Source organism: Schistosoma haematobium, chromosome 1 (genome assembly GCF_000699445.3).
Source record: "Schistosoma haematobium chromosome 1, whole genome shotgun sequence".
Taxonomy (NCBI): Eukaryota; Metazoa; Platyhelminthes; class Trematoda; order Strigeidida; family Schistosomatidae; genus Schistosoma; species Schistosoma haematobium.
The window spans coordinates 45,780,531-45,799,649 of NC_067196.1; the positions used below are offsets into that span (position 1 = coordinate 45,780,531).

The 19,119-nt window shown below is 33.6% G+C and overlaps 1 protein-coding gene across 1 annotated transcript in view; it reads right to left on the reverse strand.

Annotated features, from left to right (window-relative positions):
- Positions 1 to 5,889: 5,889 nt before the first annotated feature.
- CLINT1 (Clathrin interactor 1) overlaps positions 5,890 to 19,119 on the reverse strand; it is a 32,489-nt gene continuing 19,259 nt past the window's right edge. Inside the window, exons 5-8 of the mRNA XM_035730746.2 lie at positions 16,962 to 17,229; positions 10,335 to 10,624; positions 9,532 to 9,673; positions 5,890 to 7,157 (exon numbers count right to left, since the gene is read on the reverse strand). Of these exons, the coding sequence (XP_035586291.2) occupies positions 6,936 to 7,157; positions 9,532 to 9,673; positions 10,335 to 10,624; positions 16,962 to 17,229 (922 nt within the window). The 3' untranslated portion in view covers positions 5,890 to 6,935. The remainder of the gene's footprint in view (positions 7,158 to 9,531; positions 9,674 to 10,334; positions 10,625 to 16,961; positions 17,230 to 19,119) is intronic.

Below are 19,119 nucleotides of genomic sequence, written 5' to 3' on the forward strand. Positions count from 1 at the left end.
TTATTAATATTTTTTGTTATATAATTATCAAATAACGGGATTACTATGTGCACATATTCTACAAATCGTAGGCCCTCATTTAATCCATCAACTATTACTATACTACATATTATTTCGATCTTGTGGCAAATCGATTTCTCAAAGCTTACCGAATATCGGAATTAGAATTCTGATTGGTTATCGTCCCAGTATAGAGTACTTTACAAATCATTGAGCCCCAGAAATATCAGAAAATAGCTAGTTTGTGATTAATAAAATAAATTTTTACATATCCATTTTTGACCACCATTAGATCATAATGTAGTATGAATGTAGCATCCTGAATGGTTCAGTAACAGCAGAATCCATTCGCTTAGTTTATTCATAGTAAAACGAATAAAATTCTGGAATATAAAGTTTTCCACTCCATCAACCTACTATCTAATGCATTGATTCCTAGCTTGGCCATTTTTTATTAATATGACATAAAAGCGTTAATTTTTCAAAAGCATTTGCAATTCAAATGTAATCAACATACTTTCTGTTAACTACATCTCAGAATTTTGCATCCTGGAACCATTTAAAAGAAGATTCGATACACCTTGTGTGTCAGAGAGGTATGAGAAACAGTGTATAAGAATCTAGAAGTGCAAACAATAGGAAAAAAGGTTTGTCAAGCACATGGAATGCGCTCACATTTAATAGTGAAAGAAATCGACGACAATTAGAAATAATACGAAAATGAGATTAGGATCATCCGATAATCGAACTAGAAGTCGATCGAGTAAGATTTCGAATGTCGTTATTTCTTAAACGAATAAACATACAGTGTATTTTTAAAAAATAAATGATATAATTTAATTAAACATGAAAATAATGAAGTATATTTGTCGTTCTGACAAATGCTGGTTGATTGCTGTAACTGAAACGTTTTCATTGTTATTCTGGACCACAAAATCAAAGTTTTCTTCAGTTGGTAACTGACTGACAATGGAAGCCCTTTAACAAAAGATATGTATTTTCCATTTATAAACTATGGATAAAAATGGAAGATATAGTAACAGATAAATTCAAAAGCAGTGAAATATGAAAAAAAATTGTGGAGAACAATGGATAAACTAAAAAATGTGAATATAGAAAGAAAAACATCTTTATGCATAGGTAAAATATATTTATACTAAAATGTATCATTTGAGAGTGGATTTGCTAGAAATTTGTCATTACTAGCATCTCAACAAAAACTGTTGAAATCAGTCTAACATATAAGATACATGGTAAATTTTGGTATTCAGAGGGTTCAGTATAAACATATCTGTAAAAGGTGTGTATTTTATTTACAGAAGATACTTGGTATTCTCCTGATCAATAATTTCAATCGTGATATATATATATTCACATGATGTTTATCAACATTCATAGTCAACCTTTTAAAGCATTGCATCTTTTATCACCAGTAGGTATCACGCTCAAACTCTAACTCACCTACGCTTGACAAGTAAACCCGATAACCCAAATAAAAGTGTATATATCATAGCTGAGTATATAAACCTATACTTCTAAACTGAATAATATTAAATCCAATAAAATTATCGGCTGAATTCAACGTTCAAGAGAAAAACACATTTCTATCAAAGTATTGCACTTTTAGGTAAAGTTAATCTAATTAGTATGATTGATCATATACTACTACCTTTCAAAACTAAAATACCAATCAACAGTAATGGTACAAACAGGTAGAGTTTCTATAATCTATAGTAAAATATATGTCTATTTAACAAAATTTGATTTGAACAGATTGAAGTTTTAATTACTCAATTGTCTCTTAAACGTTTGTCATCTAATCATTGCATTGTTTCTACTACCGATAAATATATATATACGTAGCCACACACTGTTTACACGATCTAAGCACCTGAGCACAGTAAGTAAACACTTCCATTATTTCTTTCATTTTGTACATACCTTTGATGAGTTGTATAAAGTTAGATCAACCAATCAATTAACCAAATCAAATCAATAATATTCAATTCAGTATTGACTTTGTAAAACCAAATATGAATAGTTGATAATGTACATTATATATATTAGCACTAAACTCATACTATTATGAAAAATTTTATAGCTGAAAATAGGTCAAAATACTTTCTTGAAATAAAAAACAAGCGACTTCTTATTCACACTTTTAGTTAGATATTAACTATATTTGACTATATTTCTCAGTATAGTGATATCAATGGGAGATCAATTATAAACTGGAACGGATCAAAAGTAGATGTTTAATCCTTGTACTATCTCACAGATGTTCAAATTTTGTAGTTCTGTGATGAAATCCTAATTATCAATGTGAAGTTACATACGATTAATTACAGACTGATAACCATGGCTTATTCAATAACATAATACTTTGTCAGTCCTGGATTAAAACCATCGTCCAAGTTATATTATTATGTCTTGTTCTCGTGACTGACTTCAGCCAGGGATCAAAATTGTCATTCAGCTTTTGTAACTTTAGATTTAACTCAGTCAATTTATAGTCGGAATATTGATTTGTGTTGTCTAAAATGAAAACGAATATTTCCTTTTCTTAAAACTACGCTCTGTGAAATTACTCAATTGTGTTTTTATGCATTATAAGTACGATACATTTAAAGATTAGTATAAACTGCTAAAATACTTTAATTTATATTTACTACAGTCTATGTGAATTAATCAGTAATCTCTCAAATGACCTCTTTTCTCATTTGAATAAAACAGCCTTGTTAAAATGGAGAGTACTCTTGGTTCTAATATCAGTTTTCAAGATACTAGTTTACCTCACAGTTTCAAATTAAATTGTTATCACTAATATATATACAAATCCTGGGACACTTCAGTGAACATTAAATTTATCAGTTGACAACTAGTCCTGTAAGCTTGAATAGTTCATGATATCAAATAAATATTGATATGAATAAACACTTCTATCATACTTGTAATTATACATAACGATTTCTTGTCAATAATGTGACGACATTTTCTTTGTTTGGTCCACTCTCTGAACCTTTTTAGATAAGCTCGTCTTTATTCATTTTACATTAAACATGTTTATAGAATTATCGACCATACATTAAATGGAATTTGGAATATCGTACAATTTATTATCTGCATGTAAATTAGTGATCGTCAGAACATTTGAAATTTTGCTCGAAGTTGTATTGGTATAAAAATTTTTTGAAAGCTTAAATTGCGATATTATCACTAATTCGTTGAGCTGCTTAAATAATACCAATGATCCCAGTTTTAGAAACTGTTTCCTCAATATTATAGATCTATCTTGTCAACGTATACGAGACGATAAAGAACATTGAACAACAGAAACCAAATAAAAAATTTACAAGCTTTTGTCTGAAATCAAATCTAAAGTATATTGGCTTACATATAATAACAAATAGTATATTGATTGTCATTAACGTATAAGTTACAAGTACTTCGAGTTGGATCTATCTTTAAACTTCTGGATCTTTACATTGTAATTAAATGAGAATGAATAGAAAACTTTTGTGGCATTCATCTAGAAATTTTGTTTTCTAATCAATCTACTTGCAAGCTTTATTTTATATTGTGTGAAAACTTAAACATTGGAATGCGCTTACGACTACCGTTCAATAAACTGTTCATACAAGCGCCCAAACTGCTTTCACTCAACTCACTGAATAAATTAAATCTAAGTAAATTGTATTTCGAGCCATTTTTCAATTTTCATTAAATCCGTTGGAATGTAAAACAGATATTCGGAAAAAAATTTTCAGTTAATTAAAACGTTTAAAATAATATGGAAAGATTCTATAATTTTCGATTTGCATTCATTTATAACTCTTGGTTTTTTAAGAAAAAACACGTCTTGTTTTGTTTACTGTGCGAAAAACGACTAATGATCTGGCTTTTCCTGATGATTTTTAAGCTAAAATAGAGTATTGTTGTTATTTGAAATGTAACTATGGTAACTCATAAGCTTTATAGAAATAGGTAAATAAATAAATTTTATACCAGCTAACGTTAGAATAGTGAATGCAGATCCACAAAAGTACAAATATATATATATATATATATATATATATATATATATATATATATATATATATATATATATATATAATTCAATAGAAGCTAGAACACCATGGAAAACCTGGAAGCACTAAATGACCGTTCCGTCCTAGTATGGGACTCCTCAGCAGTGCGCATCCATAATCCGCCCCCGCGAGATTCCAACCAATCCAACTGGTTAAAGTTAGACATTAACACCGTTGGATGCCGGCCAGCTCAGTGATCTAAAGGTCAAGCGCTTGTGTGAGACACTGATAGGTCCTGGATTCGAATCTCGTGAGGCGGGATCGTGGATGCGCACTGCTGTAGAGTTCCACACTAGGACGAAACGGCCATTTAGTGCTTCCAGGTTTTCCATGGTGTTCTAGCTTCAAGTGACTCATGATTTCAACTATTGAAATTACTAAAATCTTCGTAAAGCCCCTTCTGATATATCTATATATTTATTGAAATCTCATTTTGAAGGTAAAATATATTTCCATATTCAGTATAACAGTGGATTCGCTGAAGGTTATTTGCTGGTAGAACAGATTCCCTTGATAGTTATCATTTAATGTGAAAAAGTCACAAAACTAACAAGAGTTTGAGGTCAACGCAATCCAAAGACCCTTTAAAGTAAATAAGATAAAATGTTTGAAAGTTAAATGAAGCTGCCATTCGTAACAGGATGTATTAAGATTTTTTTAAAACAATCGTGTATTGAAAATTTTAAGTAATACGGATATATTAGAAATATAGTTTATTAAAGTTGACATCACTTCCTTTCAGGGGCAGCTCTTTGTAAAGCTGTACAAAAAATTACGTAATAAAGATCTGTTAAATCATGACAGTGTAATTTTTATTGCATGTACATACACTGAAAGGTAAAACACCAGTTGTTCGTAGTTATTATTTTACTTTAAATCTATTTAATAAACCTGTTGTCCCGTATACCCGTACGAATAAACTCTTGTATGAAACTAAGTCACAAAAAGTAGATACAAATCGAGATCATAAAATGCAAACGTCGTAAATCAATACAATCGCATAAATGCTTACCATTCACTTCACTTAGGCCTACTATCCCTCATGGTTTCGTCATGCATGACTTTCGTCAGCATAGTGTATTCGTAATCTTGAGGGATAGGATTAAACCAGCCCTAAGGACTAGAGAGATATGAGATTGGCTACTATTCAGTGATCAGTCAAAATAAATATCTCAATCCTACAAGAGACCCATCCACGGAAGGTTACAATTAGCAATAAAAACTCCATATGGAGAACCCTTTTCCATGAATTTGTCAGCATTTCCAACAAGGAAATTCGCAGTTAAGCTTTGGTCTTTCATGTAATACCGTAAATGCCGTTTCCATGCATATTCAAACACATTACACTAATTTCACCTACATAAGCTAAATCAGCTGAGTTTATTCGACTATATCATCATACGAATAAAATGTGTTATATCCGAATATTTCTGTTTATGTAGTGGGCAAATGAAATATACTAATTAAATTTCAAATAGTATTTTCATTTCATACGATCCTTTCTATGATAATTGTTTTTTATTTCATAAAAAGTATCTACATTAAGTGCTTTGTATATAACACAATTATTGGGGATTGAAATGACAGCAACACCAGCAAAATCACAAAACAAGTGACACAAAAGGATCGACATCATCCATGATGGCCTACATGGACGGTAAAAATGAGAAATCTCATCCAACAACTTACGAATCAGTTCGGTCGCTCAGATTTATGGAGGCCTTTCCACAATTTACAGGCGGAAGACCTAAATGAATTTATCACGCATATTCAAATTTCTAAATGGGTCTAAACATAACAATTACTAAATAATATTTATTTCTTTTACTTTTACAAAGGATCAGTTAAAACAAACTAATATAGCAAAAACAATAAACATTTTGATAACCCATTATGTGTGTGTGGCTGTATGTAAACGAATTATACAAATTAATCACAGCATAACATAGACAATGTCGTTTTTATAACAAAACAACAAGTAATGATAGATAAGTATCAATCAAATCATAATTGAATATAAACGTAAGTTAGATATGTTGAAAATAAGTCGAAGACAAGTCAAGTAAACAAGTAAATTAAATAAGGCACATTATTGTATTTAAATATTTATCCTATGACTAAATTATTTTTTAACCGTTTTCCTATAAATATATTCACGAATACATGTATTCATATGCAACATTCGAAAATAGATTAACAAAGAATAAACGTTTAGCATTCACTGTTGCATAATCACAGAAGCTTGAACTAAAAATTAAGAAATAATGATAACGGTAAAAATAAAATGGGGTAAAATGTAATTACTGTTTAAATAATCAATTACATTAAATGGAATTAGAATTTTCAAGTGTAAATAAGTTCTGATGAGAAAATACTATTTGAAAGACAAATATTTATTTTCTTAGAAAAAGAAATCCCTGTACATACAGAAAAGTAGACAAATATGACGTACAAGTACATTCAAGATCATCACTCATACATATAGATACAGACACACAATTATACATAAAACAAACACAATTTATGAAACCACATAAATAAATAACGGAATTAAGTGAACTAGATTCTATTTCATTCCAAGATAAGTCAATTAATAAGAACAATGTATGTGGAATAAAAACCAACGAAATAAGGAAAGAGCAGAGCAATTTATTGAGCTGAAATACATTTATGAAATATCATCATTATCCACATCAATACCATTGGTCATCGCAGACGTAAGTATTAGGATAAAAAATAATCTCGTTTCCAAAACGTGGTTAAATGATTTTCTATCAGTTATTTATATCTATTATTTTTCTTTTTAAACAATCAGCAAGGAAAACGGTACACATCTAAAACCATCCATTATTGAACACGCTGTTGATTTTGTTTTAATTGATGTAGACTCGGTGCTTGTGTTCGCGCACCGTATTTTTCCGGTTTCGCTAATGAATCTAAATCAATACTTAATGATCCTAACTCTTTCCATGTATTGCCAATGTTTAGCGGTTTAGATTTGGATGGTGAAATTGGATTGGATTGAACCACGTGTTGTTTGAATTCCTCAGTTTGCTTGTTTTGATGAGACTAGTTAATAAGTCAAAGAAAAAAAGCACAGTGAAAGGTAAATTATAAACACTCAGATAAGGGAAAAGATTACTATTGACTAATTTGTGGCGATTTGATTAGTATGAATAGGGACAAACAGCGTTAAAAATCAATGTCTACATACCCCTATGACGAATAGTTGAGTGATCTGGTAAAAATAAACAGTATAACAAACATGTGCATTAGTTCACGTTGCCGCATCATATCGGAATAGATTTCAGAGTATTACAATTAGTAATAGTGTCAGTCCTAGTAGTAGATAAGATTAGGGACAGAGGATATGATTAGAAAACACATAAATCAACGGAACAGAAAAAAACTTAAAATACTCAAGAAACTTAGGATATAAGGGAACACATCTTTAACAATAAAAATATTCTGAGTTGTGTCACTTAAAGTCTCTAACCACTACATACGATAAGCACATGGACCACAACAAGGTACTCTGTGCATTCAAAAGACAGAATTACTCTATTAATTGCTAGCTAACAGAATCAGTCAGTCAGTCAGTAACAACGTAGAACTTCGTACGTACGTACATCAGTTCGAGTTGCCACACCACATTAGCATAGAGGTGCAGTGGTCGATTCAAATCCCGTAGTGGTAGAGGTAATAAGAGTATAAGCAGTAATCGGGAAGATTAGTGTTTGGAGATGTTATTTAAAGAGTATAATACAGTGGAATAAATTTGGGAAGAGAAAAAAAAAGAGACAAGGAGGAATAAGGAGATCAAAATTTGGGAGAACACAAAGAGTGTATGCACCTGCGCCATTGCAAACGATTTTGAGCCATGTCATTCAGGGTCTCTAACCATCGGTTGCTATCATCTCGCGGTCCCCAACCAGGTAGTCTACACCTACCAACATGACTCAGTCCACTTGTCAGTGACTTCATGGACTTGTGCCATGTTTTGGTCTGGCCGCCCCTAGATTTCTTCCATCCTACTCGATAGAAGACTGTCGCTCACTCTGGAGCACATGCTTAGATTCAGCTAACAGAATAGAAAGGTGTCAGGCAATTACGAAAGTTAATTAATTTATAAAGTCGCTTCTTAATAATGCATTTGCTCAAAATCCTATTCACTTCAATAAGTATTAAGCTGGAGACAGTTAAAGCTATCTTAAATGAAAACCAGAGTACATGAATGTGTCTGGTGTTGAAAACATGATGGAAGTCGATAAGTAGTGAATTCGAATAAGTCCTATCAGAAAGAATGTTAGCAGATGACAGTCCTCAAAAGCTACTTCATAAGTGCTGTATAACTAACAGTTCATCCAAACTAATTATTATTGCGAGAAATTACAAAGTCTTCATATAACACAAATACACAGCCTTCGATCATCCATTTTCATCTTGCCGTGTGTTCCGCATTCCGGACTGCCTTCTCGTCTAGTCTTCAAATGTTCTACCTACGCTGCGCTCCTGATGTACTAAAACTCATTCCTCTGTTTGACGACTGTAACAGCTTCGATGCCGCGTCCCGCAGCATACTACTTACAAGCAACCTTGGGAGTAGCGTCCACTACAATACTAGTACTGCCGCCATCTGTGGACCAGAAAATTGAAGAAGTGCCTCTGAAATAAAAACCTGCGCTTACACGATAAATAGCCTTTACCTGATAAACAGAAAATGGGGATTGATGATTAGTTAGACAAATTCAAAAACTTCTGATACATAACTGACCCTTTGAATCAGGAAAGAGTATCACAGTACAAAAACGTTGAATAAAAAAACACAGGAACTACTTGAAGAATTCGAGCTTCAGTAAGTAAGTTTGATAACTGTCTAGTGATGTTTCATGTCAAAAACTATGTAATGAATAACAATAAATACCATGGGCCAAATATTAATGGTAATGAACTGTTAATTTTTAAAATCTTTACCAGGAGGAAATTTGTTACGATACACTTCTAAAATTAAATAGTCCCGTTACATCTACTTTTGTTGTTTGAAAAAATTTATAAATTACTATCATATCCTACAAACATTAACACTACTGGTATTAAGATTAGAAACAGTACATATGAACACTGAGATGTTCCCGTGTTTATGGACGAATCACAGCTCTGAATCAGATACAAATATGATTTGGGACAGAGTAAACAACTGATACCACGTTCTGACCATTTAAAGAAACTAAATGGAAAAAAAATACATAGTCACAGTGTATTTATGTAATAGTTCTTCCTTTGGTTTCAAAGTGTGTAATTGAAATCTCATAAATACCTCATCTTTAGAAAAAATAGACAAAAGTTAATACACAATCAGATATCGCACATACTTCTGGAGATCAAGCAATTGTTCCGATCCCTTTTACACACAATCCAACATTATTTGACAATGACAACTTACATTTTGATTGGATGAATAAGCCTCAGTATTTGAAAAGTTGGAAAAAAAGATACCATCGAGGGATGAATCTGTTGGACCAGTATTCGCAGGAAACTGTACAGATGGTGCTGAAGTGAAATCACCAAACTCATTATCTAACCAACTGGGATACATTTTTTTGAAAAATAAGAAATGGAGAGAAATCTAAACAGAGTATACCACTAGAAGAAACTGCAAATATTATTTAAGAACAATCTAAATTACCTCCTTTGCCCAAAAATGAGCTGAGAAAACTATTACTACTTTGCACGAAAGGGGCTCGTTGCCAATTCAACATTTATCTAAACTTCGCAAACTACGGTATGCTAAATGTTTGTTACTAATTATATTTACTATAAGCAGAGATGGATGGTGGCTAGCGGTGGAATCCACGACGAAACGCGCGTCCTGGACTTCACTGTTAACAACCATCCATCTCTTGTTATAATGCTTGTGATTTAAGGTAATGTCGAGGTGATCCGTACAGGATGCCCATTTGCCAATAAGCGACTGATCAATTGCAGTCCTAAACATCAATGGGAAGATCCAAGTGACCAAAACAAAAATGAATTAAAATCATATTTATATTACTATTTGTAATTTCAAGTTGTATGCAGACGATGAGAAACCGTGAAATAAAATGAATTCATTTTATTCACCAAACCTTGTCTTTGTTCTATTCAAATTTATCAAGGAAGCTAAAATAACCAAAGCAATTATGAGATAAATTAAAAATGTATAGTAACGCTTAGCATTCAACATATAATTAATATTATTAAATTTACTTATCAGGGTTTTGACATGGTGCAGTAGCATGATTTTGAATTGAATTGGTATTTAAAGATACGCCTGATGGTGTTAATACATTCCTAGGCCAATTAATTTCGAATCCCATTTGCGCTGGCTGTTGCCGCTGAGAGTGTACATCAGTTGTAGTTGATGTTGGTGAACTGCATATTGCATCAAACAGATCTATCATTTGATCTGATTTAATGATACTATTACCACTATCAAATGAATCTAACAAATCACAGGATGGTGGTCTTGGCTTTATGTTGTCTTTCTTTTCAGTACTCTGGTCGCAAAAATAGAAAAAGGAAATTAATCAAAAATATTTGTAGCTGTTAAGAAAAAATGAGCACTTACTTATGATTAATTTTATTGATAATGTTAGCAATTAAAAAGGTTATGTCAAACACTTTTATTACGATTATTTAATCATCTGAACTATATGTTGAAAAACATAGGAAGCATAATACTCGAACTTCTTTTAAACGTATTGATTCTTGATTTGGTTTGAACATCGGCAATATCCTATTATCTTAATTGTAGATATCATTACCAAGGTATGACATGATTTGTTCGAATAAGTTGAGCATTAGGTAGATTGTTATAAATAAATAATAATATATTTGTAATAACCCAATGAGTAGAAAAACTAGATTTTCTGACGTTTCGTGACTTAATGTAAGCCACTTCTTCAAAGAATAAATAACCAAACTAGAATTAATCCAAGTTTAAATAGTACAACGGAACAACAAGAATATTATGTGAACAATCAAAAAACAGATCTGAATAATTGTAATTTTCGTGAAGATTTTCCTTTGCAATTCTTATATTCTCAACATTTTTACTGTATGTTTGTTTTAAACTAAGGATACCCAATAATCAATTACTTAGAAGCACCATTCATAGATGAAGTTATCAGGTGAAAGATACTGGTACTACCTTACGTGCGCTAAGCCAGCCTGATATCAATAATGAATGATAATAGCCGAAGTATGAAAGAGGATTAAAAGAGTCAAGGATTCACACACTAAAACGTCAAAACCAGTTACAGAAGTGTTACAGATAGCAATAAAAATTAAGACTAATTCACTATATATGACAAGTGGTATGATGACTAACGATTAATACTGAACTCAATCAGAAAATTCAATAATTAGTAGCATGCTTTATTATAATCTTCAGTCAGTCAGTAACAACGTAGAACTTCGTACGTACGTACATCAGTTCGAGTTGCCATACCACACTAACACAGAGATGCAGTTGTCGATTCAAACCCCATAGTGGTAGAGGTGGTAAGAGTATAAGCAGTAGTCGGAAATATTAGGGTTTGAAGATGTTATTCAAGGAGTATAATCCAGTGAAATAAATTTGGAAAGAGAAGAAAAAAGGAACACGAAGAATTCAGGAGATTAGAATTTGAGAGAAAACAAAGAGTGGTTATTATAATCTTACAAAAACTTGTGTACACTCCAGATATCATATAATGCAGGTGATGGTGAACAGTCATACTTTGATCAATCCAGCTTTACACAAGCTCACTGACTGACACACATAGCTAAAATTATTTACTTAACCTACATACTGTCAACTTTGTGATGAATAAACAAACACAGTGTTCTGTGAAGATTTATTGGTAAAATATTTTATATATGTCAATTTTTAACATTTTCATACGGATATTTCTATAAATTTAATATTTGTGCACAACCATATGAAAACTACATTTTTTGATCATCTAAATTAGGAGATAATTAAGAAAAATAAATGGCCAATAACTTATTCGTGAGTGTTACTAGCACCTTTTATCATGAAGAAACACACTAAGAGATAACAATCATGTATAGATAAATAAATCTAAAGTGTAAATACAGTATATGAAAAAGCAGATAAATTTAAAACTGAAAATTATAAGTATGCGTCATTCACAAAAAAACTTTGTACACAGTCACAGTCACACACACACACGCATAAACAGAAAAGAAAAATAAACAAAATTTAATATAAAACACTGAATAATATGAAAGAACTAACATAGTTGAGAAATATCGACCACCGAACGAATGAAATAATCAATACAGGATTATTATTTTTCGTTGTTGTTGTTATTATTATTAAAATCAGTTCTGACTAGTAGCAACACGAAAAAAACAGCAATGTGACAGAACAATAACAGTCTGAATACAAAAGTGGAAAAAATGGTAGACATCACATTCGAGTTAATTAGTTAACAGAAGTTCTGTATCATTGAGCAAAGGTATTCAGACAGTCACGTCAACGATACGCCGTAGCTAATAAAATACGGATTTAAGAATAAAATCTTGAGATGGTGGAGAATCTCGCTTAAGTGAACTTCGCTTAAAGCAATAATATTTTATTAAACTTCATCGTAATCATGGTTACTACACGTGTAGTGAACGAGAACACAAATGGGGACAATCGAATGTATTTGAACACAAAGTTACAGAAACTCTTAGTAAAATCTGTGTACCACACAGTAAACACTTCATTTGCAAAATATCCATCAACCGTCTCAGACTTCATTGTTTCTTTTCTACACCAATTTTTTTTGTTCCCGTTCTCTTTTCTTCGGTCTTCTTAACCTTCTGCCGCCAGATATTTCACTTTCGACTGACGATACATACTGTCGACATCAGTAGCACACACCACACACGCTCTCTGATATCAAATGGAGATGACTGCGACCAACAACTGGAAGAAAACCTATGTTAGGATGACAATGATATTTCCCTTATATAATACCATAGCAAAGAATTCTCAACTCCGCCTGTAGCTCTTCTAGAGTTACTGCCGGTCCCAAGCCCGGGTAAAGGAGGAGGGTTGGGCATGGGGTTAGCGTCCCCATCCCGTAGAAAACTAACTCGCTAAAAAAACGCTTACCAGAAAAAATAATTCAAACCATTTTAACTCTGCCCTGAGAGTTAGAAGGTCTTCATTTAGAAGAATTATGACGCTTCATGGTGAAAGCCGAATTCCTTCGGAAGCCACGAGGCCGATGCCCCTTCTAACAACCAGAGCAAAAATTTTTATAGGTACATGGAACGTTCGAACAATGTGGGAAACCGGGAAGACCAGTCAAATAGCAACGGAAATGAGGAGATACAACTTGGCAGTACTGGGAATCAGCGAAACCCACTGGACTCAAGCTGGACAGAAAAGGCTAGCTACGGGAGAGATGCTGCTATACTCCGGTCACGAAGAGGAAAATGCTCCACACACACAGGGAGTTGCTCTAATGCTGTCCAAAGTAGCACGAAATGCACTTGTAGGATGGGAATCCCACGGATCCAGAATCATCAAAGCATCATTCAAAACAAAGAAGGAGGGGATCTTAATGAATATTATCCAATGTTATGCACCCACCAATGATAGCAACGACGACATTAAAGATCAATTCTACGAGCGGCTGCAGTCAATCATAGAGAAGTGCCCAAGAAAGGATCTCACCATTCTGATGGGAGATCTAAATGCCAAGGTCGGAATAGACAACACTGGATATGAAGATATTATGGGACGACATGGACTGGGAGAGAGGAACGAAAATGGAGAAAGATTTGCAAATTTGTGTGCATTCAACAAATTAGTCATAGGAGGCACAATATTTCCACACAAACGTATACACAAGGCTACATTGATCTCACCGGACCACACTACAGAGAACCAAATAGACCATATTTGCATCAACAAAAAATTCCGAAGGACAATGGAAGATGTGAGAACCAGGAGAGGAGCTGACGTAGCTTCAGATCACCACCTAGTTGTAGCCAATTTAAAACTGAAGCTAAAAAAGAACTGGACAAGTGGACAAACAGCAATACAAAGGTTCAATACAGCCTTCCTTCGAGATACTGACAAACTCAATGAATTCAAGATAGCTCTCAACAACAGATTCCAAGCCTTTCAAGATCTACTGAAGGAAGAAGAAACCACCATGGAGGACAACTGGAAAGGCATCAAAGAAACATTGACTTCAACGTGTCAAGAGGTTCTGGGCCTAAAGAAACACCATCATAAGGAATGGATCTCTATAGAAACACTGGACAAGATCAAAGAAAGGAAGAACAAGAAGGCAGCAATAAACAACAGCCGAACACGAGCAGAGAAAGTCCAAGCACAAGCTGAATACATAGAAGCAAACAAACAAGTGAAGAGGAGCATTAGAGCCGACAGGAAGAAATACGTGGAAGAATTAGCAACGACGGCAGAAAAAGCTGCTAGAGAAGGAAATATGAAACAGCTCTACGATACAACGAAGAAACTATCAGGGAAATACAGTAAACCAGAGAGGCCGGTCAAAGACAAAGAAGGCAAGCCAATCACTGAAATTCAACAACAGCGAAACAGATGGGTAGAATACTTCGAGGAACTCCTGAATAGGCCGGCTCCAATGAATCCACCGAACATCGAAGCAGCACACACAGATCTTCCTATAGATGTCAACCCACCAACGACGGAAGAAATTAGAATGGCCGTCAGACAAATCAAGAACGGGAAAGCAGCAGGACCCGACAACATACCAGCTGAAGCACTGAAATCAGACGTCGAAGTAACCACAAGCATGCTTTATCTTCTATTCAAAAAGATTTGGGAGGAGGAACAAGTGCCGATGGACTGGAAAGAAGGACACCTCGTCAAGATTCCAAAGAAAGGAGATCTGAGCAAATGTGAAAACTACAGAGGCATTACACTACTGTCAATACCAGGGAAAGTCTTCAACAGATTGTTGCTGAACCGGATGAAGGATGCAGTAGACGCCCAACTTCGAGATCAACAAGCTGGATTCCGTAAGGATCGGTCGTGCACAGACCAAATTGCAACACTACGGATCATCGTCGAACAATCAGTTGAGTGGAACTCATCACTATACATCAACTTCATTGATTATGAAAAGGCATTCGACAGTGTAGATAGGAGGACATTATGGAAACTTCTTCGACACTACGGAGTTCCTGAGAAGATTGTCAATATTATCCGGAACTCATATGACGGACTACAGTGCAAAGTAGTGCATGGAGGACAGCTGACAGATGCATTTCAAGTAAGGACCGGAGTCAGACAAGGCTGTTTACTCTCTCCCTTCCTCTTTCTTCTGGTGGTCGACTGGATTATGAAGACCTCGACATCTGAAGGAAAACACGGAATACAATGGACAGCTCAGAACCAATTAGACGATCTGGACTTCGCAGATGACCTAGCCCTCCTATCACGTACACACGAACAGATTCAGATAAAGACAGCCAATGTAGCAGCAGTCTCTGCATCAGTAGGCCTCAGCATACACAAAGGGAAAACCAAGGTCCTCAAATTCAAAGCGGAGAACAGCAATCCAATCACCCTTGATGGCGAAACTCTGGAAGATGTAGAATCCTTCACATATCTGGGAAGCATCGTCGATAGACATGGAGGTTCAGATGCAGACGTAAAGGCGAGGATTGGCAAAGCAAGGGCCGCATTCCTACAATTGAAGAACATATGGAACTCAAAACAACTTTCAACCAATATCAAAGTGAGAATCTTCAATACGAACGTCAAGGCAATTCTACTGTATGGAGCTGAAACTTGGAGAACTACAACAACCACAATCAAGAAAGTACAAGTATTTATAAATAGCTGTCTACGCAAGATACTCAACATCCATTGGCCGGATACCATCAGCAATAGCCTTCTGTGGGAGAGAACAAACCAACTTCCAGCTGAAGAGGAAATTAGGAAAAGACGATGGAAATGGATAGGACATACATTACGCAAATCGTCAAACTGCATCACGAGGCAAGCTCTAACTTGGAATCCTGAAGGGAAGCGGAAAAGAGGAAGGCCAAAGAACACATTACGTCGGATAATAGAAGCAGATATGAAAAGGATGAATTACAACTGGAAGGAGCTGGAAAGGATTGCCCAGGACAGGGTTGGATGGAGAATGCTGGTGAGCGACCTATGCTCCTTCACGAGGAGTAACAGGTGTAAGTAAGTAAGTAAGTAAGTAAGTAAGTAAAGAATTCTCAACTCTAGTTATTCAATATTGCATCCAATTTCTTTCTTACATCCACTCGAATTGTAATTATTCAGAGATATATCTAATAAAAAGTGCTTAAATAGTCAAAATCTTTTATCATATCTTCAATTGTGAAAACTTTCTACTAATTTAGCTGATACAACCACTTTTCCCATCCATCATAAATATGATGCATGAATTTCAAAGTATAAACTAGGAAGGAAATATGTCATGAACTGTGGTATCTTCATTTGAGCTTTCCATTAAATAGCATCATCATAAGTAACAAGCTTTTCATAAAAGTGTGTGGGTGTATACGGTTATTATACATAATTAAAATCAGTCCAAACAAATCTAAAGCAAGAAAGTTTATTGTTACAATGCAACAGTTGAAAAATAAGTAGCTAAAATGATTGAGTGGGCTTCAAACTGTCTATCGAGAAACGTAATAACCAACGGCACAAATTCAGAAGATGGAAAACGGTAGTCGGTATATTTTTACCGAGCCTCATTTAGATTCTCCTTCTTCACTACGATATTATTTTAGAAGTCAACAATGAACACAAAGACTGTTGTATATACACATATTAAAAACTTAGGTAAAATAACATACTTGATTTCTAGGTGTCACAATAACTTGGCCCAGAGATTTTTCATTAGATTGTGATGTATGTGTGTCGCCGTTATTATTATTATTATTAACACGACTATCAACACTATTACATTTACTGGATCTTGAAATTTTTTTCGATGAAAATTCATTCTGTGCATAATAATCCCCATAGGATGACTGGGTTTTCGCTTCATATGTTCCACTGGATTCAACAGCATTTGATGGGAACTCGTAAACTTCTTCAGAAACCATACGTGGATTGAACTCACTTTGGAGGTTATTTTAAAAAAATACGTAAATGAAATGCATAAAACTGTTATTTATTGTAAACGACAATTGTGTTTTAGTTATAAAAATATCTATTTGTACAAATAACTAAACTGGGATTGAGAGTGAATAAAAAGGAAACAGTTTCTTTATAAACCAGTTGAATTGTTAGTCATGAAAATAGCTAATTAAATAACATGCAAATGATATAAGAACGTAACGACTAACGAATTACAACATGAACAATGAAGTATCTATAAAAATTTCTGGATGTTGACGCATTGGCATACACACAAACACAAACATACCCGCCGGAAATAAGAACCTTATAAATCCCATAAGAAAGACGATAACAGTTGTTAAATTGTATGCCAATTAAGGGAAAAGTCACTGAGTAGTGACAAACAAAAGAAATATTATGATTCTGTATGGCAGGTCATTATTAAGTAAAATAAATAGGTAGAACAATGCTCTTGACCGACAAAGAGTGCATTTGCAGTTTATTACTGTTTATCGTAATTTTTAAAATAAATATTTAGCTTAATAGTGAACGAAATGTCCCACTAATAATCATACTCGACAGTCAGCTTGTTTTTATTGTGTGAGGTTAACCATCCTCCTTTCAATGTCCAACAAAAGTGTGGTGTCCAGCATTATCGAGCACTTTATCATTCATTTAGTGGGTGAGGACTGAATATAAGAGCATGATTCTCAATGGAAATTTCACTTCAGTCATCTAAAGCTATACATACATGTCTTCTTAAATAGACCACTATAGCGCATCTTAATTTGCGGGATGAAAAAAAGTAAGTCAAATTCAAAGCTTCAAATGAAATCCTCAGTAGTAATTATGCTCTTATACCGACCATGTGAACGTAAAAATGTCCGAAAATGTTTGATACAACATACACAGTGAACATTGAAAAACAGATACGCTGCAAATTTCGGGGATATATGCTATCTTTTTTTTCTTTACACGCTACTGACTGACTTAGCAAATCAATGATAGAACGTGACTTTTGAGAAACAAACAAGCTTCTTGAGCAGTCACACTTTTTTTTGAATAATTTCAAATTATCTCAAATCCGTTTACACATTAAGCAATGGATATATATAATTATTAATATACTATTATGAAAAGTTAATCAAAGGGTAATTAGTCTCTGACAAATAGAGAATATGATAATAAAGAGAATCGGTTATGAAATGCCAAGTTATATCATGTTCTTAATATTCGACACTGACCGGCAGTGATAAATTACATAACTCAGTATAATAAAATGCTCATCAATATCAACGTCGAGTCGAAAAGTGATGCATTTTTAAAGTTAAATTTACTTGAAATATTACAGTAATACGTTTTAACGAACTTTAAGAAGTGTTAAACCTATATCATGAAGTTCTTAATTATTGTCCGTAACCAATATGGTTAAGTGCTAATCAGCTTGTACAAGAGATTTTTTAACAGTACTAGAAAAAACTGCATATGCTAATATACTGTTATTTTCATGAAATATGTACTTGTAGGAGAGCTAAGAAAAAGAAAAATAATCGAGATTACGATTACAGCAAACTATTAAAACAAATGAAATTAATATGACACTAATCATGTAGTCCCTGACAACTCTAACATTTCTACTCAATTTTTCATAGAGAAAAAATATAAATTAAGTAATATACAGTGTAAAGACCTTACTCAGTTTTGTTACTTAATCTTGTCACTAATAAGCAACTTATTTAGCTTGTGCCGATTAAACCTTTCACTCATATAAATTACTTGCAGCTACGATGGATTTTCATTTAAAAATCTCAATTTATGGATTAGAGTTTAGACAATAATTAGGTGTAAGTATTCAAACTATATCAATCAATCAATGAACAAAGAACTTAT